The 27,275-nt window shown below is 40.2% G+C and overlaps 1 protein-coding gene across 1 annotated transcript in view; it reads right to left on the bottom strand.

Annotated features, from left to right (window-relative positions):
• Positions 1-27,275, bottom strand: part of MAP7 (microtubule associated protein 7) — a gene marked incomplete at its 5' end in the record, with an annotated part of 108,590 nt that overhangs the window by 42,525 nt on the left and 38,790 nt on the right. Inside the window, 2 exons of the mRNA XM_082481073.1 lie at positions 5,876-5,953; positions 11,352-11,420. Of these exons, the coding sequence (XP_082337199.1) occupies positions 5,876-5,953; positions 11,352-11,420 (147 nt within the window). The remainder of the gene's footprint in view (positions 1-5,875; positions 5,954-11,351; positions 11,421-27,275) is intronic.

Genomic DNA, 27,275 nt, shown 5'->3' with positions numbered 1-27,275 from the left:
TATGGGTACGGTCCAGTGAAAAGGCTTTTTCTGGGGGCTACGCCTTAAGAACTTCATGATACTTCTCTCCCTCATAATAACCCACATTGTCTGACAACATGCAAGAATCATTCAAAGAAGGTTTGGTCATTGTTCAAATAGTACCTGCATGCTGAAAGCTTAAATGTCACAGGAACGTTCACATTAAAGCTGGAAAATACAAAGACCCTTGTTCTATCTCATTACTTAGTACAATCTATACATTTGAACACAGTCATGTGATACAAGGGCACAAAATTAGAGCATAAAACCAAGATTTATAACTTGAGCCCTGGACGTGCTGTTAATACTTTCTGCTTGTTTGCAAACTAGTGATGCTGGATTAGATTATAAAGCAACATAATTAAGGCTATATTTCTGGCACCTCTGAAGTGAGTAACAAAGCAAAAGAAAACAAGGTCAATCAAGAAAGAAACATTCCAGTATTGAGAGTCACATAAGGCTTGAAACCAATCAATTTTACACTAGAAGTATCTACTTCTATGTGGGAGATGCTAACTGCAAACCATGCACGTTTCTTTTTGTGGAAATCATTTTGTAGTTTCTTGCCCACAGACAGAGAGCCATTCTTTGCAGGGGTTTTAGGCTGTGAGGGAAGGGAGAGCGTGCATTAAGTGTCAAAGCCTCTATTTTCTGTTTATCCATGTGAAGCAAAGGGAGGTCCCCCCCAGCTCTTCTTTTACTGTCCCTTCTTCTGTCTCTCACTTTAGTCCTTTTCCTTCTGGTTTACTGCCTACTTAAAGGCAGATCAGTCTAGTGCTGCCCTTTCTCAACTTGCCTTAGGTGTCCACCTTGGACAGAGAGCTTACCTGAGGAAAGATCCTATAGTCTCTGTCAGTCTTTCCAGCCTTTATCTTTTCTGACTTCAGAGCACTGACCTCAGCAATAGCCTTCTCATCTGACCGCTGTTTCACCTTTCCTCACTGCCAGCTCCGCTCTGAGGCTGTGATCGCCTCCTTGCTGCATTAGCAGAAAAATGGATCAGTGATGCTTTAACCATACCTAAAAATGGGGACGTTCCATTAGGCCACAGAAATGGCTGACTGAATGAATTAAAAGGTGAACTTCAGAGCTGTAATTAAAGCTGAAGTTACTGTTAGATCTTCTAAGCCAACCTTTCCCCGGTAACCATGCTGAGGGACATTCAGCACAGAAATGTTTAAACTGATCTTCCTTTAAAATTGTTTTCTTGTCTTATAAACCCTTCTAACATTCAAGTCCTCTGAGAACATCCCAAAATGATTTATACACTAGGGTCACTGATTCCCAGCTTCTGCTGGGCTTCTGACTGTGGAAATGTCAGATAAAGTCCTGTTCCCAACTGCCAGAGAACAGAATAAGCCAGAAGAAATTCACTGACATGAAAAAAAAAAAGTAATTTTTGTTTTTTATTAACGTGACATTTTGCCAAGGATGACTTTCAAATGGGAGAGGAATTCGTAGCAAAATGTGATCTTTAAAATACTATTTTAATGCTTATGCATTGTAAGTATTAAGAATTTAATGGATTTAGCCAACCTGAAACTCAGACATATTCTAAAAACTAAGATTAATAACACATTTCCTTAAATGAAGAGTTAAGTCAGATGGCCAGATTACTATCTTCTGTTCCCAATGCCAGAAACTAAATGAGCCATGTGTCCTTGTCAGGATCATCATTGTGATAAAAAAAAGGTCAGTCTTCAAGCAGGATTAGTGCAGATAAGACATGCGCAGATGTAAGATTTAAAATGGTTTTCTCGAGAATCGGGGACTGAGATACTTCCAAGTAAAAAACAAGAAATCCCCAACTCTTCCTCTTTGCTAGGCCACTACCTAAGGCTATCAGAATGAAACCCATTTTAAAATCCCAGTAACTTTCACTGTTGAAAAACACGTTTTTTCTTTCCAGTTATGGAGAAGCAGGTCGATGCCATCTACCATGTTTGCCTCCACAAACAACTCGGTTCTGACACATGTGTCTCACACAACCTCTCGTGCCAAACCCAGCGGGTCAGCCTGACACATGCGAAGGTACCGTAGTGCCAAGCTGAAGCCAGAAGCGTGCCAGCTCCCTTCACTCTGTCCTCTAAGAACAGGCCCATTTGAGAGCTACCACCCTCACCAACCGCCCCCTCTCTTGGGATTCCTGTCTTGCATGACCCAAGAAAGTTGGTCTCACACAGAGAGATCTAATATTCATATTTTAAAGGGCAAACATTAACTGCGTGCATAGGCATTGCAGCAAGGAGTGCTAGCAAAACCAGCACAAAACGAAAACATGATTACTGAAGAACAAGTGACACACTGGAAGCATTATTTACAGAATCAAGTAAGATCACCCTAATAATCCTTTAAAGGTCCGACTGTGCATATCAAAACATAATACATACATTACCAAATGGCCGCTCAGCAATTCCTTTATTTCTGCCCATGTGAAAAGGCAAGAACAAAGCTAAACCCCCCCAAATTGATACAACTTATTAGTCATGGAAAACATGAGTTGCACAGAAGAAAACCACAGAATTCATCTTTCAGAAGTGCTGGGATGGCATTTCAAAAGCAATGCCTTTCCTACAGTGAAGGAACTAAAAAATTCTTCCTTCTTGATAGGGGGATTAGCCAAAATAGCATTCATGTCCCCATGTGCCTTGTACGTTTTCTAAAGATAGTTCCATAATTAGACATGAATATACTAAGGTGAAAGGGGCCTTTTTGTAGAAGCCTTTTTATTCTTTTCAGTTAGGTAGCATAATATGATCCTCAAGAAACAGCAGATACCGACAGTCCCACCACACATATGCTATATGTATCCAGACAATAAAAATGACAGCGCTCATCTTTTCTACTCTTTGAACTCTCATTAAAATGAGGTAGACACCCAAGTGTGGTAAGTAAAATAAGACTGCCAAATTACCATTGCCAGGTGCAAGCAAATCCCCAAGAGTGCAGAGCACATACTGACCCATCATACCACAGTAAAAGCCACATCTATCACAGCACAGTGGAACTTGAAAAAAAGAAATTAAAGCTTGAGAGTAAACTAAAGGAGGAGGAGGTCTTAAATCAACACAGAAGGCCTACTGTATCCTGGGCTTCAGAAGAAGAAGCGTGGCCAGAAGGTTGAGGGAGGTGATTCTGCCCCTCTGCTCTACTCTGCTGAGACCCCACCTGGAGTACTGCATATCTCTGGAGTCCGCAACAGAAGAAGGACATGGACCTGCTGGAGTGTGTCCAGAGGAGAGCCACGAGGATGATCCAAGGGCTAGAGCACCTCTCCTATGAGGAGAGGTGAAAGAGTTGGGGCTGTTCAGCCTGGAGAAGAGAAGGCTCTGGGTGAGATCTTGTTGCAGCCTTCCAGTACCTAAAGGGGGCCTACAGGAGAGCTGGGGAAGGACTTTTTACTAGGACACGTAGTAATAGGACGAGGGGGAATGGCTTTAAACTGGAAGAGGGCAGGTTCAGATTAACCATTAGGGAGAAGCTTTTCACTGTGAGGGTGGTAAGGCACTGGAACAGGTTGCCCAGAGAGGTTGTTGAGGCCTCATCCCTGGAGGTGTTCAAGGCCAGGCTGCACGTGGCCTTGGGCAACCTAGTCTAGTGGGACGTGTCCCTGCCTATGGCAGGGGGGTTGGAACTCAATGATCTTCAAGGTCCTTTCCAACCTAAACCATTCTATGATTCTATGATTCTACTGTAGCATCAGAATATTGCCCAATGAAAAAAACATAATTGTTATTAAACTAGTACTCCACATGATCTCAACAGAAGGGTCGAAAAACTTAATTTTCATGAAAAGATAAATAGTGAGAGTTCCTGCAGTTCAAGTTGCCGAAAGTACAAGATGAAATTGTTACAGATTACTACCAGCTCTACACTTACAGAACTGAACACTGTCTTTTTTTTGGCAGCAGAGAATAATTTCACTTGAGGTATGACTGAAATTCTCAACTTCTCCTTAAAAAGAAGCCTTTGCTAAACTTGACAGATCCCCTGAATCAAAAGGGGAGGAATTAAGTTTAAATCCAACTTAATTCCAAAACAAATAAATTCCTTCCTTCAGTTGCTTTACTGTTGCATGACTGATGTCCCAGTTTTAACAAAATCCAACTCTAATTTTCATTGGACACATTTATGTAACGACATTATACAATTTGATGTTTAAGATAGACAGCTTAGGCATTTCTTTGCTATGGTTCACGTGACATGAGTGACTGATTATCTAGGTTCTGAACTAAAAAACCAAACAAATGAAACTCGCATGCCATTGTAAAAATCATTGCTTTGCTATACTGGAACACAAATCTCAAGAGACAGCTCCTAAATCATGTTAGAAGACAAATACACAGATGAAAGTATAACGTGACTTTCAATTTTCTTGTTAGTTCAAAATAATTCTTCATGCAAGAACACACAATACACTCATACATCACAAGGACATGGAGAACTCTCCATTTAGGAATGAAGGATTCCATGTCGACTGAAAAACACCCTATAGTTTGAAATTGCTTTTAAAATAAGTCACACAAAACGACACGTTTCTCAACAGAAGTCATGTCCTTCCAGTAACAGGTATTCCTTTATCAATAGCTGGAAAAATCAGAGCTCAGGGAAACTTAAGGAAAGCATCTCTCTCTGCACTTGAGTAAAGCATTGTTACTATACAAGGATTGAACCTGAAAACAGAATAAATTCAAGACATGGAAGTGTCATCTACGACAAATTAATTAAAATGGGCCAGTAACCTCCATTTGCTCTGGAACCCAAAGAAACTAAGCCTATGCGTACCATCAACCTCAACTCCAGGAGCAGCTCTTTAGGGACTGGCAAACATCCTGTCATGTTATCACCTTAAACGCGCCAAAACCAAAGCTTTCTTTTCCCCCTCCAAAATAACCCTAGCACAGCTAGTACAATGTTATAAGGTGCTGTAAAGAAGGAAGGATATTAATGCTATTAAGATCTAGATGGCAATAAGTCATGGTTCTCCAGGTTAGAAAAAGCAGCATAACTCTGGCTGGAGTTATGATATAGTTCCATAAACTTACAGAGGCTAGAAAATGGAAATAAAGATCTTCTGCTTCTCAAGCCATAAGAACAACGCAGCATCTAAAGAAATCAGGGTGAATGTGTAAAAATAAGAGGAAATACTTGTGTTCCCCAACCTCCCAATTGCCACAGAATGTTGTGGCAGCCAAACATATAAACAGTTTTCAGAAAGCCATCAATTTGGCTTCACATAAATCTATAATTCTCCCACCACCACACTCAGTATACTGCCCATCACTAGCTGCTTAAGTAACCTTCACCTTCCCTATTCACTTGAATACTATTATGCATGCTCATGCACAGGTGATATTTTATAAGATATTGAGCACATCTATTTGATGCCTACTAAAGGTTTCACCTGACAAAAATCCAAGTTTATGTAGAAAAATTCAAACCATACATTGGCAACATATTCTGCAACTCCGTTTTATGTCAATAAAGGATGCCTTCAACATATTAAGAAGTCTAATCTTAATTGGTAAAAAAAAATCTAAAACTTGAAATTTCCATTCACATCAGTAAAGCTTCCTTGCATGATTTCAGAAATCAACCCGTTCTTCATTCAGATTCACAAAGGTAATAGGTATGTGACAGATATAGCAATGATGAATCCCAAGATGTGCTGAATTAAGATCTAGTTTAAAGATGTAATAGTGTATCTAGAATGACATTCTTGCATATCTAGCACAATCAGTTTGCTGAATGCTCCTAAAAGCAAACTGGCAAAAACACTGCATGCAGATGATAGTCCATTGAAAAAAAAACAACAGCCAAACAATAAAAAAAAACAATATAGAGTAGGCCTTACCGAGCTGTTTTTCTCGTTCTTCTCTCCGTTCTCTAGCAAGCCGTTGCCTGTCGTCAACCTTTAGTATTGTTGGATGATCTGCAAATGGAGAGAGGGGGAAAATATTAGGCATATAACATAACATCAAATAGTACCATAAACGAGTTTTTAGGGGAATGAAAATTAAACAACTCTAGTTATTCTACTTTCAAAATAGATCACATTTCCAGAAATCCATCTTACAAAAAAAAAGATGGAACAATTAAAAACTATGAATGTATTCTAATTATCAAGATATAAAAACACTCCCAAAGAATGGACTAAGTTGTAATTCTGAATTCCAAGTCTGACTGCTGTCTGCGAAAACCCAGAAAGAAGTTTTGTTTTGTTTCCAAGCCTACAGCAACTCGATTGCTTGAGAGCATTCTGACAAACTACTGCCTATTATTCCGTAACTTCTCTCCAAAATGCACCCACAGGAAATTCTATTATAATGCAGTACCCTCTTCCCACCAGCATTGCCTCAAAAAACCCAATAAGCTCTATTTCAGGACAGTGAAGAAGATCAATACCCAAGCAAAACAGGTTGGAGCAAAACACTGTAGCAGTTCTGGTTGAGCTTCTGAAGATAGCAGGATACTGATCTCCACAGATGTTTGTGTGTGCATGTGTTAGATCACGGAATCACGGAGTTTTCAGAGTTGGAAGGGACCTCTAGAGATCATCTAGTCCAACTCCCCTGCTAAAGCAGGATTATGCTCTGGCAAATGCTCTGGCAAACACGTTAAGACAGTACATCACATGCATAGACTGGTATAATACCAGTAAGCTAAGAGGACAGTTTCCTCAGCTATCCTTGTACATTTCAAAGTTAGCTACTCAATTTCTTTAAAAATATCTGCAACTGGCCACTCGGATCACAGCAATAAGACTAAGAATAGTATGAAAAATCTGTGTCAGAGCCCAGGCTTGACTATAAAAATTTGGGCTTGGTTGGAAAAACACCACTTGCTCAGTGAGTTCTCTGGAAAACAACAAAACGCTAAACAGCTACCATCTTACTTCCAGCCTCAGCAGTGGAGCTGTTCCAGACAAAAACGGAGCAAAATCCAAGTTCATCTCAGCATGCTGCCAAAACTAATTTCCTACTCATCCTTACCCTGTTCTGTTAAACCTGGAAAGCTGTTCATTTTATGCTTTTTAACAAGCACTGAAAAAAATCTGCTTTGAATAAAAATACAAGTAAACAAAAAACCCCACAGAAAAGTCAAAGATTTCTGGTTATAAAGAAATGTTTCGATTTATTTGAGTATTGAAGGGAACTCAGTTTAATTATTTTAAGATAAAGAACTACCTAGAATACTGTCACTATGGAAGTGCACATAAAAACAAGACAACAAATCCTTTTCACTACTCAGTGTGAATAAACAAGTAAGCAATTTGTAAAAACACATAAAGTCAACCTATTTGTGTATAGACTGCATACCTATGAAAAAAGTTACTAGCAAAACAATATAACGGGTCATAAAAATAAGGTTAAAGGTATCTGCAAAAATAAATCCCTGAGGTGAGGATGTGTGAGACAGATTTTGAATAGTTATTTGAACAGAGAAAAAATCAGTAATGTGCATTTCATGCTCTCACAGAAGTTTCTGCATCAGGATGACAGGATTTCTTGGATGAAACAGTTCACTGACAACTAGCTTCAGTTTCATTATTCTTGAACTCTCATCAGTGAAAAACTATCATCTCAACAACGGGCAAAGGCTACAGCCCCAATTAACGGCGTTAACAGTGATGCAAAGTAAGATTTGCAAGGTGAAAAACCATTGCATAGTTGGTAGGAAGAACATTCAAACACGATAACCCCAATGAAAGGTGCAACAAGTGAACAAGTCACCAGCAAAGACAAAGGCAATCCATCGCCCAGATCAAACCATTAAGGTTGGTTGAATAGCACACAGTGCTGCATTTATGAAACTATGCCTAGCTGTGCCATTGCATAGATTTGTCCAACGTACAGTGTAGATTAACATCTGGCTGATGTTAAAAAGTGTGCTGACTTGCATGCAGTATCTTCAGCATGCAGACACAGGTCAAAAGGGTAATAATATTCTTTCTCTCTCGTGGCTGGTACATGAGATTCACAAAACATGAATTTCTATAGCATGAGTAATTAGTGCTAGTGGAATAATGCACACTCAATACGAATTCCCCTGGAAAACAAGGATTCCCTTCAAGGGCTGTCAGCCAAGTCAATGTAACATCGAGTTGACAGAGAATGATGAGACACTGGGGAATAACATAAAATCCTGCTTCTTTCAGAATGTACTATTCTCCTTCCAGCTTTTTTTTTCCTTTTCTTGAGAAGTGATTTCCCTATTGGGGAGAAGCAGCAATTCTTCAAAGAGGCAGGAGGGTTACATGGACAGGCAAACTGAAAAGGTCTCCCTTAAGAATTCCTAATTATAAGCAATGGAAGGAATAAAATACATTTTTAAAGCTGCCCTCTGCCATTCTTTTTGAAGATATCCAATTATTTTTTCTATATCACACACCTGATAGTGGTCACACACACACAGAGCCCCTCTCCCAACACCCCAGGATGTTAGAACAATCCTAAAGAATTCACATTAAGTTACAGGCTATGCAGAGTGTAAGTATGTCTTCAGTAACAAGCTATTTTGCATACATTTGGGAGCACAAAGAACTAAACCAATATTGGCACAAAGATGGGGTAACACCTTTGTAGCAGACCAGCAATGCCTTTGCTCTGCTAGAAGCTGGAGCATACATTACTGGTGAAAATCTTACACTGTTAATTAAAATGTCTTTTCTATGCCTTGAAAATGATTCTTCATAGTTTGGCTACAAGCCTGACCTCCAACAATTACATTCTGAATCCAGCTGATCTGCTGACATCCTCAGTACATAGCTTCAAATCGTGGCAAAACAAGAAAGTTCACTGGACCTGCTCCCCATTTTAATTCTCGCGTCTCTGCTCATTAACAAACCGCCAGGCAAATACCTGGGGACTGGCATTTCTTATTATTCGGTAGGAATACCGAGACAAACACACAAGGTACTTTGTACTCTCTCTTGCTCGTATTCATCATCAGGCAATAGCTTTAAGTTGCTGCACAAGGAGATGGGAAACGTGTCATCTGCAACAAATCCTGCACAAACTCATCAATTCTTACAGGAATAATTGATAACTGGGCATATGCAAAGCCTTACAGAGAACACTGCTGGAAGACCCACCTGCTGCTGTCGAAGCTGCAGTCCGGTTATGATGCAATACATGTGAACTCACGCTCAGCAACCCATTTCACTACACTTACATAACATACAAATGCTTAATATTATGCCGAGGGGGATATTAGGAGATCAAATAAGCAATCGTTCTATAAATGGGAAATTAATTTTGTACCTATTGCTGGAAATAGGTACAAAAGCCTCTAAACTATGTATAAAAACAGTCTTTTTCCTAAACTTACACCACTTACTGTGAGTTCAAAATTATTTTTTATGAATTTACTAGTTCATTTAAAAGACCTTAGAAGCTATGAACGGTATTTTGCAGAAATTCAGCACTGAGATATCACCATTTTTGGTCCCTAATTATATTAACAAAAGGAAAATGCAAGGTTTTCAAATCTTCTATATAATTAATACTCACTGAACTCTTAAGCACAGTTGACATTTGTAGAAATTAGGTTGTAATTTTGCTAAATTAGTAATTGTCATATGTACTTACTATATATAGCCACCTTCTGCGGCTCAGATAACTATCAGCTGTGCTCAGTGTGACTTCAAAAGTCAAACTACTACTATTCTTCATTTCCAGCTATAATTCTCTCAATCTCTTCTCACAAATGGCTGCTTCCCTTCTGCCCTTGATTCCTAGGGTGCTAATTTATGATCCTAAAGAAACTGAAAGGGATATCAAGGGCAAAACAACAGCCAGGTTGTACGTTAGTTCACAGGGGTGCTGTGAGGAGAAAGAAATGCAAGCCATAGTGTTATTTGAAAAGATGCATTACTTGGATGTCAAACTCTTCCCTTTGCACTGCCGGGCATACATTTAGAGTTACCTTGGACTCCTAATATTTGTTCAGACAAGGACACCATTGTTTATAATGACTGCTGTCATTCCTACTGCAAACTCTTTGGTTTGGTTTTTAACCAAAACACTATTTGACACAAAATTTGTATGCAGTCTAAAGAAAAAAAAAATGAAACCCAACAAGGCCAAAAAAACTCCAAACAAAAAATACAAACTGCCAGCTCTCAGGAACTCTCTCTTTAGCACAGACTCGACCAACTGGGTGCAGAGCTAAACCCTGCACATGTGCCTGTGCCCTCCCTCTCTCCAGCCCCAGGAATTCTGCATTCCTTTCTCCACACCGGTACAGATGAAGGGAACACAGGAGCAGCTAGGACATCCTCCTGAGAAATGAAAACCTGGACTGAATAATTCTGGGATAAAGCGGCTACTGAATGCTGTCCAACGCCAAGAGTTCTGTTTTTGCTGTGGAAGCGAGCAATGTTATCTCCATTCTCTCCTCTTTTTCCCACTGCCTTTCTGATTGAGAGCGGCGAAGAATGCTGGGCTTTGTGCTGGACACAGCGCTGCCTGCCAGAGCATGTGAGGTGTCACTGGAACACAGACAGCACTGGGATTGCTTCCCTCTGGGGACATAGGCCAAAGGTACCCTTTCTGGGGACAGAGAAAAGAGTCTGTCGGTACGAAACAGCCACTGAGCTGCCAGGCCGTCAAGGAGTTGAAAAAGGGTTGCTTACAGCGTGCCTAGTCCTCAGCAACACAAGCACCTACGCTTTCTCAGGCATCTATACAGGATCGTTATTAATTGCATATTTTAAGCTTGGGTACCTGAGCTGCAATACAGGCAGAATTTAGATATTTAAGTGCTCTTCTGGATCTTGGTCTAAGCATGCAAGTGGAACAGAGTTATGGCATCAAGGACCACGTTAAGCATTTTAGTACATAGACTTTCAGCTGTGTAAGTGAACAGTGAATTAAATCCACATAATGTAGCAATCGGGTATGGTGAAGTAATGACAAACATCTGCCCATTCCATAGAGTATATTACAGAATATGGCATGCTTTGTGACAAGTAAAGAAATGACTGAACAGAAGAACACGTATATAAAGCTGTAAATCCTTGCCTGCAGCAGATAATTCTCATGCAAACACATATGCAACTACAGTGGTTTCTGTTGCCTTATCTCACTTCCCAACCCTCATTCCTAAACTACACTAAAAGTAGATATTTTTTTTAGTTTTGCTTTTTTGCAAACAATCAGAGATTCCAGCCTAGCTAAATATGAACAGTCATTTATACCAGTTTTGACTGAAACAGTGAGAGAGGTATAAGAGAATCAAACATTACAAAAGTTCCTCAGGTGACAGCTGTTTTTCACACACCATTGAGGCAGGCAGCCTTATAACATGAAGCACGTGGAATGATGTACCTGGTTTAGTTCCGGTGTTGCTTTGTCCTGAAGTGACTTTCTTGTCTTGTAATTTGGACCCTTCAGCTACTAAAATAAGGAAAAAAAGGTAAGAGATTAATTAACCATGTTACTAAACATCAACTCAACCACTCTATTGTAATGCAACTTAAACATCGCCGAACTCCCTTTAAAACCAGACCATTCTGAAATACCACTTTAATACCATTCTACACCATTTTGCATAGAAAAAGCCCTGAAGGTTACACAGAAAACACTGAAGCCGCAAGACAAGTTTCCCATTCAAGTGGAGGAAAGAACCACAAGAAGATTCCATTTTAACAATGTTGTTTTTAATAAGGTGTATGATTTATTTTTTTTTCCATGCTGTGCTAATGCTATACATGCAGCTAATTTTTCCTCTTCCTTCTCAGTGATGCTGTGGAAACCACTACTTCCAAAGAACAGGAGATATTCCCATTATTTTCAATAGACTTTTGATCAGGTCCTGTCAGTCTTTGAAGAGATAATTCTGTGGCTCTGAATACCCTTTCCACAACCCTTTATAAAGAAAACCCGAAAGACTCATTATTATACTTCAAATCACAGCCATATCCTTGGCTCAACATCTATTTATAATGAAAAGCCAAGCCAGGAAATTAGATGCCATGATTTTCTCAGCTTACTAATCTTCATGTCCAGCAGTTCCACTGTAGGAGTGTTTGAGTCCAGAACACTGGGAAGACTCTAAAGACAGACTGTAAGAATTCTAAGAACCCTTCCACAAATAGCTTGAAAGTATTTGCAAGCAAGGATAAAAAGACAGGAATACCAATAAAGCTTAGGGAAGGAAGAAAACCCACAACCCACAATTAATTTAAATTATCACTAGAAATGAAAGTTGGAAAAATCTGATTACTTCGCCTTTAAGCAGGCATTACTGTACTAGATCCACATTAGAAAACATAATTCAAGTTTTTTTCAGAAGGCTTCGTGCAATCTCCTACACTTGTCAGCTTTAACAATATACACTCAGGCCTTAGTGCCTCAGTGAGTCCTGACAAAAGTCTTTGTTTCCGCTTTACCTCCTTCCATAGGCAATGATGGGATGAAAAGGATAAAAGGTAGCAGGAGGAACCTATGCTAAAAAAGGAGGTACCCTTTTTGCAGGGAGGAGGCAGGTGAGGGAAATAGAAAAATAGCATTGATCAAATGTTTAGTGTTCATGAGCAATGTTTTGCTGAGACCAGCGTTCAAAAATCACACCATCAAGCAAAAAAACCACGTGTGAAATTTTAAATAATTGACAAAAAAGACACTCCCCTCCCTGACAACTGTATGAAGTCTCTTGTGATCAATAGAAGTAACTACAGTTGAACCGAACAAATATTGATTCCAAATCACAATAAGAATTGTCACACCTTAGAGGCAGCCCAACAAAAGATTTTAGTATTTTGCCATTTTAAAGGCCTCAAGGATTACAAGGATACAAAGGATTAGTTTAACTTCTATGTAGAAGGACTGATTTTTGGCAAGATAATCTGAGCAACACTAAACACTTGCACCTGCAGGCTTTGTAGAATCTACCGTTATCAGTGTTCCAAATGGGTGGTACTAAGCCTGGAAAAAAGTGTTTTATTCACCAGAGTAAGTGCATTGAAAGTCTTTATATCTTAAAAATTCTTCATATCTTACTACTACCTTAACTTGGATGGGAGCAGGGGGGCAGGTAAAAGCAGTCTTTCCTCCTGCCTGAATCAGCTGTTTAGAACATTCCCAGAAGAAGTCCCACCATAATGCATGGGGAACCTACATCAGGACTCCCATCAACCTGGCCTAGGGCATCATACAGAAGATGAAACTGTTATAGAAGAGTAATAAATATCGTTCTGAGAATTAGCGAGAGCACTGATGTTCCAATAGCTTCAGAACAAGTTTCTTTGCATATCTTATACACTGCACATGCATTATTTTCTTCAAGCATTTCTCTGTGAGTTTATACAATACTCCATTAACTTCAAAACAGTGGTTTAAATGCCATTCAGATAATCCACTTGTAACAGAGCCTAGGTACGCAGAGTAATATTTTCTTCCATATCTCCTCATCTGACATTTCCTTGGAATATTTTGTGACACAGTTTGAGTACACATTCATGTGACCACCCATATAACAAGTGATGAAAAAAAGAACAGATGGCACAACCATGAGTTCTAATGACGCTGGATATCAAATAAGAATTGGCACAAGTATTTAGTAACTAGAGTAGGTGTGCTCCCACATAAAATACCTCTTGCTCTAAGACACAAACAGATTAATCAGACAACTAAACATTTAAAATTCAAACCTAAATATTGACAACACTGGTTCCAGCAAGACTCAATAACCTAACACATGCCAGGTGAGACATCATTCAACTCCCTAATATTTGCTCTGCTGCTTATCTTGAACTGTTATCTTTACATGAAGGGAACAAAAGTTGTATAAAGAAGAGTTAGAAATAAGATGTTATTTTTCTGTGAAGCATTCTGGAAACTTAAAAGGCTGAAGATAGCCTGGGTAATAGCGTAGATATATTGGGGAAGACAATCACAGAATCAGAGTGGTTGAGGCTGGACGGGATCTCTGGAGATCATCTAGTTCATCCCCTCCGCCCAAAGCTGGGTTGACTTGAACAGGTCATGCCCAGTTGGGTTTTCAATATTGCTAAGGATGAAGACTCCACAACCGCTCTGAGCAACCTGTGCCAGTGACAAGGTCTTCACAGTGGACAAGTTCTTCTTATGTCTGAACAGTATTTCCTGTATTGCAGTTTTGTGCCCACTATCTCCCATCTTTGTCACTCTGTGCCACGAAGAGGAGTTTGGCTCTTTTATTCCACCCCATCAGGTATTTTCTGATATGTTGTTCTGATTTTTTTTTCTTCCTGTGCTTTTTAATGCTTATGAAACACTGAGTGATTTGCCCAGAGCCACACAAGAACCACACTGCCCACCCATTCCAATTGAAGGAGAGATCATATGGGTAAACACTCCAACCTGACATTCCACTGACTGGAAAAGCTGTAAAGAGCTGCATCACCCCACCTTAACTTTGCAAGGACCTGTTTCAGTGAACAGCCTTCCAACAGCCATCCACAAATGAACTCTCCAAACTAGGATGCCCAGGTAAGTTATTAAACTCTTCTCTGGCCTTCCTCCCCAGGTGAGATGTTATCAAACATCTACCCTCTTGGATAACATTTTCAGATAAGAAAGTCAGACAAAAAGCTTTGAAGGGCTTAAAAATATGTGACTTTACCTACCTATCCAGTGCATGGATTTCAGAGACTGCATAGTTAAAATGGATTTCATATTGCCTAAATACTTATGTATATACTTGGTATCAAGTACCTAACTGAATCACAGAAAACAATGGAAAGAATCCAAACTAAGTTACCATATCTTCATTTTGTAATAGTAAAGAAAGAAATGTCATATGTGAAATTTTATTACTTTACGTCATACACTTATGAATTTAGAAGAATCATAGAATCATTTAGGTTGGAAAAGACCTTTAAGATCATCGAGTCCAACCATCAACCTAACGCTGCCAAAACCACCACTAAACCGTGTCCCTAAGCACCACCTCTACACGTCTTTTAAATACCTCCAGGGATGGTGACTTCACCACTTCCCTGGGCAGCCTGTTCCAATGCTTGATAACACTTTCCGTGAAGAAATTTTTCCTAATATCCAATCTAAACCTCTCTGGGCACAACTTGAGGCCATATCTTGTCCTATCACCTGTTACTTGAGAGAAGAGGCCAACCTCCACCTCTCCACAACCTCCTTTCAGGTAGTTGTAAAGAGTGATAAGGTCTCCCCTCAGCCCCCTTTTCTCCTAAACAACCCCAGTGCCCTCAGCCACTCCTCATTAGACTTGTGCTCCAGACCCCTCACCAGCTTTGTTGCCCTCCTCTGGACACGCTCCAGCACCTCAATGTCTTACTTGTAGTGAGGGGCACAAAACTGAACACAGTATTTGAGGTGCAGCTGGACCAACACCAAGTACAGGGGAACAATCACTTCCCTAGTCCTGCTCACCACAATATTTCTAATACAAGCCAGGATGCTGTTGGCCTTCTTGGCCACCTGGGCACACTGCCAGCCCATATTCAGCCAGCTGTCGACCAACACCCCTTTTCCACCAGGCAGCTTTCCAGCTGTTCTTCCCCAAGCCTGTGGCACTGCACGGGGTTGTCATGACTTAAGTGCAGGACCCAGCATTTGGCCTTGTTGAACCTACTACCATTGGCCTCAGCCCATTGATCCAGCCTGTCCAGATCCCTCCGTAGAGCCTTCCTACCCTCAAGCAGACCAACACTCCCAACCAACTTGGTGTTATCTGTGAACTTACTGAGGGTGCACTCGATCCCCACATCCAGATCATTGATAAAGGCAACTGTCCCCAGTACTGAGCCCTGTGGAACACCACTTGCTACCATCCACCAACTGGACTTAACTCCATTCACCACCACCCTTTGGATCTAGCCATCCAGCCAGTTTTTTACTCAGCAAAGAGTACGCCTGTCCAAGCCATGAGCAGCCAGTTTCTCCAGGAGAATGCTGTGGGAAAGGGTTTGCTAAAGTCTAGGTAGACAACATCCACAGCTTTTCCCTCATCCACTAAGCAGATCACCTTGTCACAGAAGGAGATCAGGTTAGTCAAGCAGGACCTGCCTTTCATAAACCCATGCTGACTGGGCCTGATCACCTAAGAAGTTACATCTGCAAGATAAACTGCAGGACTACATCTCCAAAGCAACATAAAGAATTCTGTTGCCATCCTGATATGTGCACTATATTATTGTATTTTGGTCTTTTAAGGATGTAGCATAGTGTGTAATAAAACCCCGAGTGGGAATCAAAGATATCCAGATCCTCTCTCTCAGCTCTGCTATTACTATATGGCATAGTATAAAAAAGAAAACTAGACCTCAGTTTCTCTATTTGGAAGGGAGGAAAAAAGGAAGAGGAAAGAAAAAGGTACTGCTACTAAATCCATATGCACTGAGCTCTGAAGTAAAACCAGCTGCAGCACGGAATTCAGTATTTAAACATTCCAGAGGCAGGGCTGAAAGAAAGGGATGCATAAGGCTGACCAGTGCTAGGGAAGATCTCTGTAGGTTCAGCTTTTAATTTTACCTTGAACTAGTAAGAAGTTTTACCTTGCTAGTAAGAAAGTTAACTCTATCCCAGCCGAAACCATGACACAAGATAAGCACAAAGCTGGCAGGTTATTGCTAAAAAAGCAGGCTTGTGATGGAATCTATGATCACTTCTGATATGTCTATGTGTTCACATTTAGACAGGTTCAGTCAATGCTTCTATTACCAGGATGAGTACAAGTTCTAGAAAGACTGATAAGCAATTTCATACAGGATGTCAATTTACCCCATTTCTCATACAGCCATTATAATTACACTCAGTCTCTTCTCACGGTGGCTAACATTCCCCATCCCAAGTACTTGTACCAAAGCTTACTTTCTAATAGGGGAAAAAACATTTTATAACAGCAAGAGGTACTTAAAAAAAAGCTGATCCATGATCAGTATCTGTCAGACAGACTATAAGGTTATTAAAGACATTTTTTCTCAGGTGTTCCTCTTGAAGTAAAGAAACCAGCGCTCTCCAGCTTCTCCAAAGGAGGTCTGTGTGGGCAGAAATAGGAATTACTAGCAGTGGGAAGCAAAACAAGTGCAAAGAGAAATTCTACCTTAAAAGATGCAAAGCTGAGAAAAAGTCTCATAGGAAACCTTGGAAAAGGAGGAAAACTAGAAGCTTTTAGTACTTCTTTACCTGCTAGAAAGCTCTAGTCCAAGGAGACTAGCCTGAGAGACTAAGCAAGACAGCACATCTAAGGGGAGAAGCCTGACTGAGAGGCCCTGGGAGGGTGCCCTGGAAAGCAGGAAGAACATTTGCCCAGACCCTGGAAAAACCACAGAATCCCAAGGAGATGCTGAGCTGGGAAGTGTCACACTGGCATTTTGACAGGCTTTTTCAAAAACACAAGAGCTGTACAGATTACAAGCATTTGCTTTTCAGACCATGGCAAATCAAGTACACGTTTGCACAACATGAACCAGCTATCCCCAGTGAGGTGAACGGCAAACCAGAGCCCCACAGCAAGTCTGGAGACTTGGAAAGATGATGTCAAAGCTCTGTTCAGTTGAGGAAGGACATCGTGAGTAGAAGGGGGTACTTGGGGACCACAAGTAAAAGATGGTGCTCAGACCCGTGTCAGGGTCAGGATGTGCACAGCAACCCCCCCAGAACCGCACCCTAGCAAACATCTCAAAAGGGGAACCGCACAAGGGCTGCAGAACCCTGGATGAGAGCACGGGTAAAGCCCGAGGCGTGCATGGAGACAGCTACGTGTGCCTGACAGTTCAGATACACCTCTTGGTAAAGGGTGCACTGAGCAGCGAAGAGGAAATTGTGCCTTCCAGTTTCTTGCTCTAATTCTACAAGTGAGAGACAGAAGTACTGAAAAACAGCCAGGAGAAAAAAGAAATAGCTTGAACAGAGGAGGAGGGACTAAAAGGGAAAAAAAAAAAAAAAACACATTAAAAACCTAGCTATTCTGTCCCTGTCACTTGTCAGCTAATCCCCCAGTTAGACTGAACAGCTACTTAACTGCCAAAGAGTGCCAGGGGGTGCGTGTTGGGAGATAGAGAAGGCATCAGAAGTGACAACTGGAACAAACTAGTGCTTCATTCAAAAAGTGCTGCCAAAATGTAGCAGAGGAAATCCAGCCTTAAAGTTGGAAATTTAGAACAGAGTTAAACGAGAACTGCTATATTGTGTACTCCTTAGCATCCAATTCCACTACCTCCAATGAACATTGCTCCAAAAACAAACAAAAACCCCTGCTCTTTAGTTCACATGCTTATTTTATATAGGATCTTATGCCTGATACACACAATGTAAAAATGCAGTGTTTGAACTACTCAGAATTAAGCAGAGAACAGAGACTCTTATGACTGTATAAGCAAGAAGAAGCGGGGCTACTCAAGGCAGTTTTACCCAGCCGCTGAGAACAGCGCCTGACTAGCAACTCAATCAAATCAGAGGCGTTGCTGTGCTGGGTGGACTGACAAAATTTATGAGCTTGAATACAGAATGACATTAAGACCAAAATCCTGAACACCTGACTTGGGATAAGAGTTTGAACATTCAGCAACTGTTCTGTTCTAAAGCAACAGCATTGAACTTTAAGACTAAAGAGCAAGTTTGGATGTGAAATTCTCTCTAATGGCAAAACTAAACTGTTTACCCTACAAACAAATTCATGTGAGCCATGATCAAGGGGCTAGACAAAGGGAAAACGAAGTTCAACACAAGTAAAAGCTTTCCTACTGCTTGTGACTTTTGCTTCCTCTTGTATCCACAGCTTATGAATAAGACTGGCAATATGTACACATGTAAAAGCTATACTCCATATTTACAGTAAAATACCGTGCAAGTCTTTAGCATTTCTTACTGTTTGTATTATCAATAGTGTCCATATATATACTTAGACAAACAATACACTAAGTAATATTTTAGTGCCATTTATTGATGGAGTTAAGTACTGCTTTCACTCCATACTTGTACTCCATACTTATCTTTTACTTGTATTTTAAAATTGGAAGCTTGGGAACAAAGGATAGTGATGTCCCCAGAGATAAACAAGTCTGAAAGTCCTATGGCTGGCCAAAAATTACCAAAATTAATAAGTATTAATAAACACACAAGAAAAAACCCACATGCACACTTGTTAAAGACTATAGTTTTCACAAAATCCACTTGTCAATAACACTGAAACTACCTCTCAAGAAGAGCTTGGGGAGAAGCAGCCTAATAATCTGTTCCCGCACAGCTGAAGACAACATTTTCTGGTGTGCTGTGCTGTCCTGGAAGTTGGCCTGACCTTGGACAGACCGGCTTCCTTACACTGCTCCTTCTACCAGCTGTGTCTGAGCTGAGTCAAGGCTCCTTGCTTTCATTTATTCACTGCGTAAGCACGCTCTGGACCCCTAATCTTGTTCAGGACTTGATGTACTTTTTTCATAAGATTATTATAAAACAGTGCTTTGAATGTACCAAAACTACACTGTGACCGGTGCTAGCTTTGCTTTTGTAAGATGTCATGCACACATATAACGGTTATCAAAGTACAGTCCTTCAAAACGAGACAGCAAAAAAATTCCTTTCAACAAACACATGCTATGCAGTATGACCCTGCTGAGAAGCACGGAGATGGATCCAGCAGAGAGACCCAAGTGCAAAGGCTTGAACACAACACAAAGTCAAACCATGTCCTTTTCTCATCACTGAAATTCATTTGTACACACTGCTCAGAATAGTTGTGTCCGAGATGTTTAGTCTGACACTTGAACTGTGCAGGAACACAGGAACTAAGCATCAGCATTTTATTCATATAAAACATCTCCTTTGCAACAACTTCAAACTTCTCTTCCCTGCAGGAAGTTTGTGGGTTGCTGCTGGCCTCCAAAGAGCAAGCAGCCTGCTCCTACCCACAGACTGTTCTGAAGCAAACTTCATCCTTTAAAAATCTTGGTGCAGAACCCTTCCTATGCAGCAGATGTGCTGTCCCGGTAGCCAGCAGAGCTCAGAAATCAAGATTATTTTTTTGCACAACAGGATGGGAGAGCAAGGGGAATATCTAGGGATAGGGGGACTGTAGGACTGAGCAATAGGTTGCAGGAGGGACAAGGAGAGGATTCAGATAGGAAGGGAAGCCTGCATGACAGTAACACACATTTTGTAGCTGCTTGATCACAAGAGATGTGAGTTTTTTAGGGAAGGGGGGAACCACCACATTGACAGCGCACCAGCTTGCTTTCAGGTTAATCCTTTGGGGAAGAGCATGCAGATAGGAACAGAACTGAAGCATCAGGATGGAAAGTCTATACTTTGCACACTTACTGTCAAGCCCCCTCCCCCCCCCCCAAAAAGAGCCCAAGCCCTCTTAAAAGCCCTGATTTAGATGGTTCATAAAGAGACACTAGAAAGATCTCTCTAACAGAGCTTCACTTCAGCGGAAAAATAGAAACACATCCAAACCAACATCCTCAGGCTTCTTAATTTAAATGCTTCAAAAAACTGTTAGCAGAATGGTTATGGTTATGCCACTAGAGCTCCAATCAAAACACTTTTGTGACAAACTGTTCTAATTAGAAACACTGATAAAATTAATTTAAAGATATTTACAAGGTTCTTCCCATTACTGTAGCAGTGAGGCACTAAGAACTGCAATGTGTGTGAATTCTCTAAAAGTCTTAGATCTATTGCACTCCAGTGATTTAAAATTAAGATCTAGATTTCCATTTTAAAAGAATAGAGATGTGCCTAATTTTGGTTAGATGTCAACACTTAGATTCTCTTGTTAAGGGAAGTAGGTCAAAGGAACAGTTGAGGGAACTAGGGTGAAGCAAAGAGCACTTGCAGACTGTAGACTGATTTGCTCTTTTTAGTACAGGTAATACAGGTCTTCACAATTTCAGATATAAGCTTTTTGAAATTTCCATCACAAGCAAATGGAAGATGCCTATTCTTTTACAGCCTAAACAGCAGTACTTACAGAGAACATTTGCAAGTTAGAGGTTTGATGTAGAAGAGTGACAGGATATCTGTATTTCATTTCTACTCACTGAAACAGTGAAGCAAAGCAAAGTTCGTGCCTTATTTAAACACACCTATGAATTAATTTTACATTAAAATATTTTCAATTCTTAGAAGCTTGAAGTACATATTTTCATACTTCCAACACTGTGGAACTTAAGGGTCTAGTTTGCAAACATAAATAAACTAAGAGACACAAAGCTGCATGACCATCCCAGTTCTTTTTGCTTTGGTACTTATCACAGAAATCCACCATCAGACTTGCCATACAAAGCACTGTTACTAATGTTCTTCGTCTCTGGTGTCCTGGATGAGCTAAGTATTAATGAAAACTCACCAGCATTAGTGTTTAATACTCATGGAATAGTATAGTAGTTGCCATTGTTTTCATCGTATTGTAGACTAGGAAGATAAACAGATGATTTAAAACTGTCACAGCTAATTCAACACTAAACCGTAAAACACTAAAACCAGAAGCATAAATAGATTTCTTTGGAAACAATCCACAGACATAAAACTGGATGACGCAAATAACTACAAGGAAAGGGACACTTTTTTTTTAGATTAAAATTGTGTAACTGCTCTATTGGGAGATGCATATTTATGAAGGATTACTTTTGGCTGACTATGCTGGCTTTAAAAAGCATTGCATCCAAAAATATTAAATAATGTAGGAGAACACACCAAACTGAGTGCCTTTGTAGGGAGAGCCCTTCTGCTGCTTAGAGTCTCTTAAAGATGACAAAAGAAACACAATAACTGTAACAGCATTTACACAAAAGCAGACACTCACATTATTTCCTCTGGATAATTATATTGCATCATGATACTGCAATATAAAAACAATGATATTGACATAAAAGAACCACTGGAAAAAAGATCCCTGTTATCTGCTGAAAAAGCCTGTGCTGTTGTTCTGCAGCTTTCCAGGCAGCTGGCAAGACCAGTCAGATCCAGATGAGACACACAAAAAGAATCTTTTTAATTACAGATAACCAAAGTAAAAGCTGAAATGGCACCACCAGCAGGCATGCACGGCAACCTCACTTCCCGACTCCCATCATTTTGGGCTGTGCAGCCTGTCTCAGGCCATGTGCTCATCAAACACGTAGTGCCAAGACTGGGCACTATGCAACCTGCAGTGATTTATTTGTGAGCCTATTGCTCAAGGGCAAAACCCTTTCAGCCAAGGTGCAAGTGTACCATCTGCCTCACCTCCTCAGACTTCTGACCGCTGCTGGCAGCATTTGCTACCACGATGTCAGACAGATCCTCACATCCAGGATCTGCGTAAGTGTATTGTTGTAATAGCTGTACATGGAAGGTCACCTCAGAGATTATGAAATGGCACACCTGTACATTTTTCTAGATGAAAAACTTTTCTGGACTCCAACTAGAGAGCTTGCTCCAAACTATGAGGTAATTCCTGTAAGTACTTCCAAGTCACCTACCTCCCAGAACTGGAGAATTAGGCACAGACAAGCCTGCTTTCAATATTACACTGATCCCAAGGTCAAATCATTTGAGCTGGGGAGAGCAACTTGAGTGTTCATTAGTTGATATCCTTGTTCAGAAGGCAGAATGATCAAAGCATATTGCAGCCTTTGGGTTCTACAAAAACAGATATAGCCTAAACCACGACACAACTGCAGTAAAGTGAACGTGGGGATGGAAAGAAGGGGAAAATGGATACTTTGCTATACATCGTTTTAGTAGCAATTAGATCTTGAGACAACATTTTAAAAAACAAAGCAATCCCTTTGGTCTCAGCTTTGCAATAAGAGAAGGTAATGATTTCTCCCCCTGAAAGTAAAACGTAAAACAGAATAAAACAAAACATTCTTTTGACACAATATGTATTTTTAACTGAGTATTTCACAAAATGAACAATATCTACTGATTTAGGAGACTCCCACAAGCTCCCACCAACACAGTGCTTTCTTCTCGCCAGCCCACGGACATTCACAAGCCATCACATCCCTACTGAGCTCAGTGCATATTCATGCTTTCAACTCTTCCCAAATTTGTTTAGGCTGCACTACTCTGACAAGACTTAACGCCATGTGCACTGAGGTTCATAGCTACCATCCCAGTGACTTCGTGTTTAAGATAGAGAGGAGGTCTGTAACTGGTACTTCTGCCATGGCAACATACTGATCATTCAAAAACAAGGCACAACTGTTTTTCTGCTTCATTAATCCCTTTCTGTAGTAAGAGTGATCCTGTTGCCATATGGGGACATCCCCATGAATGCATAGCATATTCAGGTGCAGGCGCAGGTGCCCTACATAACAAATGCTTGTTATCTTTACTGACACCTCAGTCTGCTGAGCTTTGCTCTTGACAAGTGAGGTTTAGACCATGGAAGCAAGGTGAGGCTTTGGAACTACTTTTTTTTCCTATACGGCACGAATTCAGATAGGTGTGGGCTTTCGGGGCTTTATACAGAAAAGAGAGATTTCAGCAGCTTATTTTTCTGCTTTAATGATCTGTCTCTGCTGTGTGTGTAACTGCAGCTATACTCTAAGTTCTAGGGTGTTCCTAGCATTCCCCCCACACACACAAGAAGGGCTGGAAGTGTTTTAAAGAGGCATAAAGCACTGCAAAAATGAAGTGATATGAACTTTGTAAGCAGAATAAAGGTCAAAAATAGTACTATACCCCTTCAAAGCCTTCTTTCTAGTTAGGTTACTCTAAATTGTCACCTTACACAACTACGCAAGTAAGACCTACAACACAGCTCTCCCACAGCATTACTTTTAGGACACGCTGACTAGCACCCTGAACTTCTGGGTACCCCCAACCACTTTCCACAGAGCTTCTACCAGCAGTACAGCAGCTCTCACTGGATACCAAGTTACTAGCCTGCCACATGAAGGAAAATTCCCTCACTTCCCATCCCTGTTAAAAGTCACCTACAATAAAGCTTAAGAGATTTCCATTATCCAAGATTTCTGCTTTCAATTACTTTAAACTCAGGATCCACTGAAATAAGGGGACTCCTGGCCTTCATCCCATAATTGCTTTAAACCATCTTCAGTCTCATCCTATTGCTTCTGTGAAGAAAAGTGCATTGCAAGGGAAACTCTGTTGAATTACTTCATTTGTGAGAGAATAAATGGGTGCCCATTGCAAGAAGAGAAATTGGATAACATCAATCTAGCCTATAGATTTAGCGGCTATTTTCATCTTATAGTCAGCAATAAGAGAATACACTTGCAAAAACAGATCAAGTAAGGGACTTAAGACTGAAAGTGTTTTACTCCTGAAGAAATTGCTCTGCATAGGCCCTGACAACTGCCTTAGTGTGGTCTTATGAATATTTTACCAAAGAATCAGTAAAAATAGGGATCTTCAAAGCACAAGAAAGGAGGATGTGGGGGAAAAAGTAAGTAGCAGTATTGTTTAATGCTAACAGTCTAAGGCATTTAGTGCTCCCTGCAAAGGAGCATGGGGTAAAATTGTCTATAATTGGCTATAGAAGCTACAGAGATTTCTGCAAGATACAGCTTCGTCAGTAATGAAGTACCATGACCTTGTTTGCTAAGGAAAAAGTTCATTGTCATGTGGGTTTTATCTTCTACCTCAGCACCCCAAGCTAACTCAGGTACTGAGAGAGCCTTGCCAACACCAGACTCCAACAGAGGAGCTCATCTTGGCTGAAAAGCCAAGTTAAGCATTACACTGAGATAGCTACACTGTTCCTGGTACCTAATTATCTTCACACAATACCACATTAGGCCACTTTATGTGTTATGATTTATGCCTGGGACATCTGCTGGGATTTCTCTTCCAAAGAGAGGTAAATTCTAGACCACCTGCGAGTTAGTGGGACCAATACAAGTGACATAGGTAATTGTTTCACTGCTGCTGGGTTTCCTGGGCAAAGCTCTGCAGCTCAAATTTTGCAGAGATGTTCAGAGTCCTCCTTCCAGCCTTAGAAAAATAAAACATGAATAATGCCTGCCAGTCGCTATAGCAACAACCACCTCTCCACTAAAGACAGCAGGGAGATTCACAGAAGCCGTGCTTTGCTTATGTAACCTACTCTGTGCAGACAATTATTTCTGAAACAGTTAAAACTACAAAGACTGCATGCTGTTATTTAGCAGTTAAGTTCCTGGGTGCACACATTCAAGCCATTACTCTAATCAAGAGCACACTCGCCTGAGGAAATCAAGCGGTTTTCTGCTAGCCTGCCTCTACCTCGCTAGAAGGGATGCTAGAACTACTTACAGCAAGTGCAACACTCCATTTCCTAATTCTTCTCCCATTCTTCATATAAAAGATATATCCTATTACTGTAAGCTAAATAAAGCAAGCATTTAATGTGATGCAAAATGCATATATTCAGAAACAGTGAAGCAAAAAGGAATGTTTCCTACTATTGCTGGGCAGGGAACAAAGCTGAAACATCGACTAAAGAAAATATATTTCTGTTGCATGACTTGTCCTTAATTACCTCAATCACTGTCAAAAATAAAAACTGTGCCAGGACTACACTGTCATATTTAAGGAGGCACAAGACAGATATGGTTACTACTAGCCAAGATCTCAACTAAATTCTCAAGACACTGTTTACTGGAAAACTTGTCTTTCAAAGTGAACATCACAGGAAACTGGAAAACTCTATTTTCAATTCAGAGACCAGTCCTTCACTGCTACCCAGCAGCTAGGAAACAGGACTTCCTGAGGAGTAAGGTATTGCTTGGCATAAGGGCAGCAGACTCTAATAGCTAATTACAACATTGCACATGCAGAACTGAGGCTGCACAAACAACTTTGGTTATTTCTGAGCTACATGTCTTTGGAAAAGCTATATAAATGAATATGTGTTTAGAAAGGCAAAGTTATGTATTTGAACAGGACAGTACTCACATGCAATCTTTAAATAACACTTACTTTTAAAGTCTCTTTAATATGAACACATCAAATAGTTACTAGAGCTCTTTGGCCTTCATTTTATAAGAATAATTCATCACTTCAGGTACAGTAGCAAAACCAAAGTATATTTTTTTTTTCCCCAGGTTCCTTCTGGGATCTTAGGCTGAGTGTCACACCACTAAAAAGTGGAGCTTATCTTTACATGCTGCCACCCCCACCCCACCCCCTCCACGTGCATAAGCTTTTTTAAAAAAAAAAAAAAAAAAAAAATGATTTCTCTTAGATGCAGCCACAGACTACTCTATTGTCAGCATAAATATTTGCCCTAAGTCCAGTACTATGACAACTCTTTATACATCATAAAGGCATAAATCATTCCAAGCCCATGCAAGTTTTTATTTAGTTCCTTAAGCATTGGTAGTGTTGGCTTTCCAAGCACTTGCTTGTTAGCTATCCTGGTGATTGCATTGCCTGACTGTCATAATTTGCAGCTCTTAGCTTTTGGAGACATAAGTTTCACTTTTTTTCCCCCTTCAGTGTTCAGGGAAATCTTTTGTCTCTTGACTAGCTTTTTAAGCAGGTTCCATGATTACAAAACCAGTCTGAGGGGATCCAGCTGTATTCAGGTTTTAATAACCCCTGAAAATTAAGTCTTCTAGAGAAATAACATATGTAAGAACAGGTTGCCACAGAAAATAAATCAAAACCAACATTTCTTAGTCTACTTTCCTAACAGGAGCAACAAAAATCTTATCTCATCCCATTGCTTTTATAGTCTGATATATATAGGCAGTCTGTCTATCCACCATATCAAAGAAGATGTTAAAAAAAAAGTATTATTGTCATTGTATTTGGTGCCTTAGTTACCTGGGGAAAATCCACCATGGTTCTGGTTGGATTGTGTCTAACAGACAAAACAATGAATAGGGTGTTAAACTTGTTGCTTTGTCCTTTAGATCTAATTTTTTGTTGTTGTATAAGGATGGCATGACAGAATATGTAATGTAAAACATCTGACTATGCACTACATCATGCCATAATCAAAATAAATCTATTTAACACTGTTTTAAATATTCAAGAATAAAAAACAAACCCAGAAATTATTTTAAGCCCAAACTCCTATATGTTCACTATTTTGCAACAAATGCCCCTCATTCTTGATACTAAGACTTGCACAAATCTTTGTATTTGGACTAATGCTTCTAGGAACTAAACTACAAACTGTTTCAAATCCCAGAAGGTTTTTAGACACTGTCCTAGAAAAAAGTTGCAATGAAGTTTCCATTAAGCTGTATCTTTACAACTTTAGGTACACAGTACTGCTGCCATAGATCAAAGCCTGACTTCATTCACAGTTGTTAAGGTTTACTGATGAGAGGCCTATTAACTTCCAAG

This window comes from Vanellus vanellus (assembly GCF_965231255.1).
Source record: "Vanellus vanellus genome assembly, chromosome: 3".
Taxonomy (NCBI): domain Eukaryota; kingdom Metazoa; phylum Chordata; class Aves; order Charadriiformes; family Charadriidae; genus Vanellus; species Vanellus vanellus.
The sequence above is the reverse complement of the archived record's forward strand: the minus strand, read 5'-3'. Positions and strand labels throughout refer to the sequence as shown.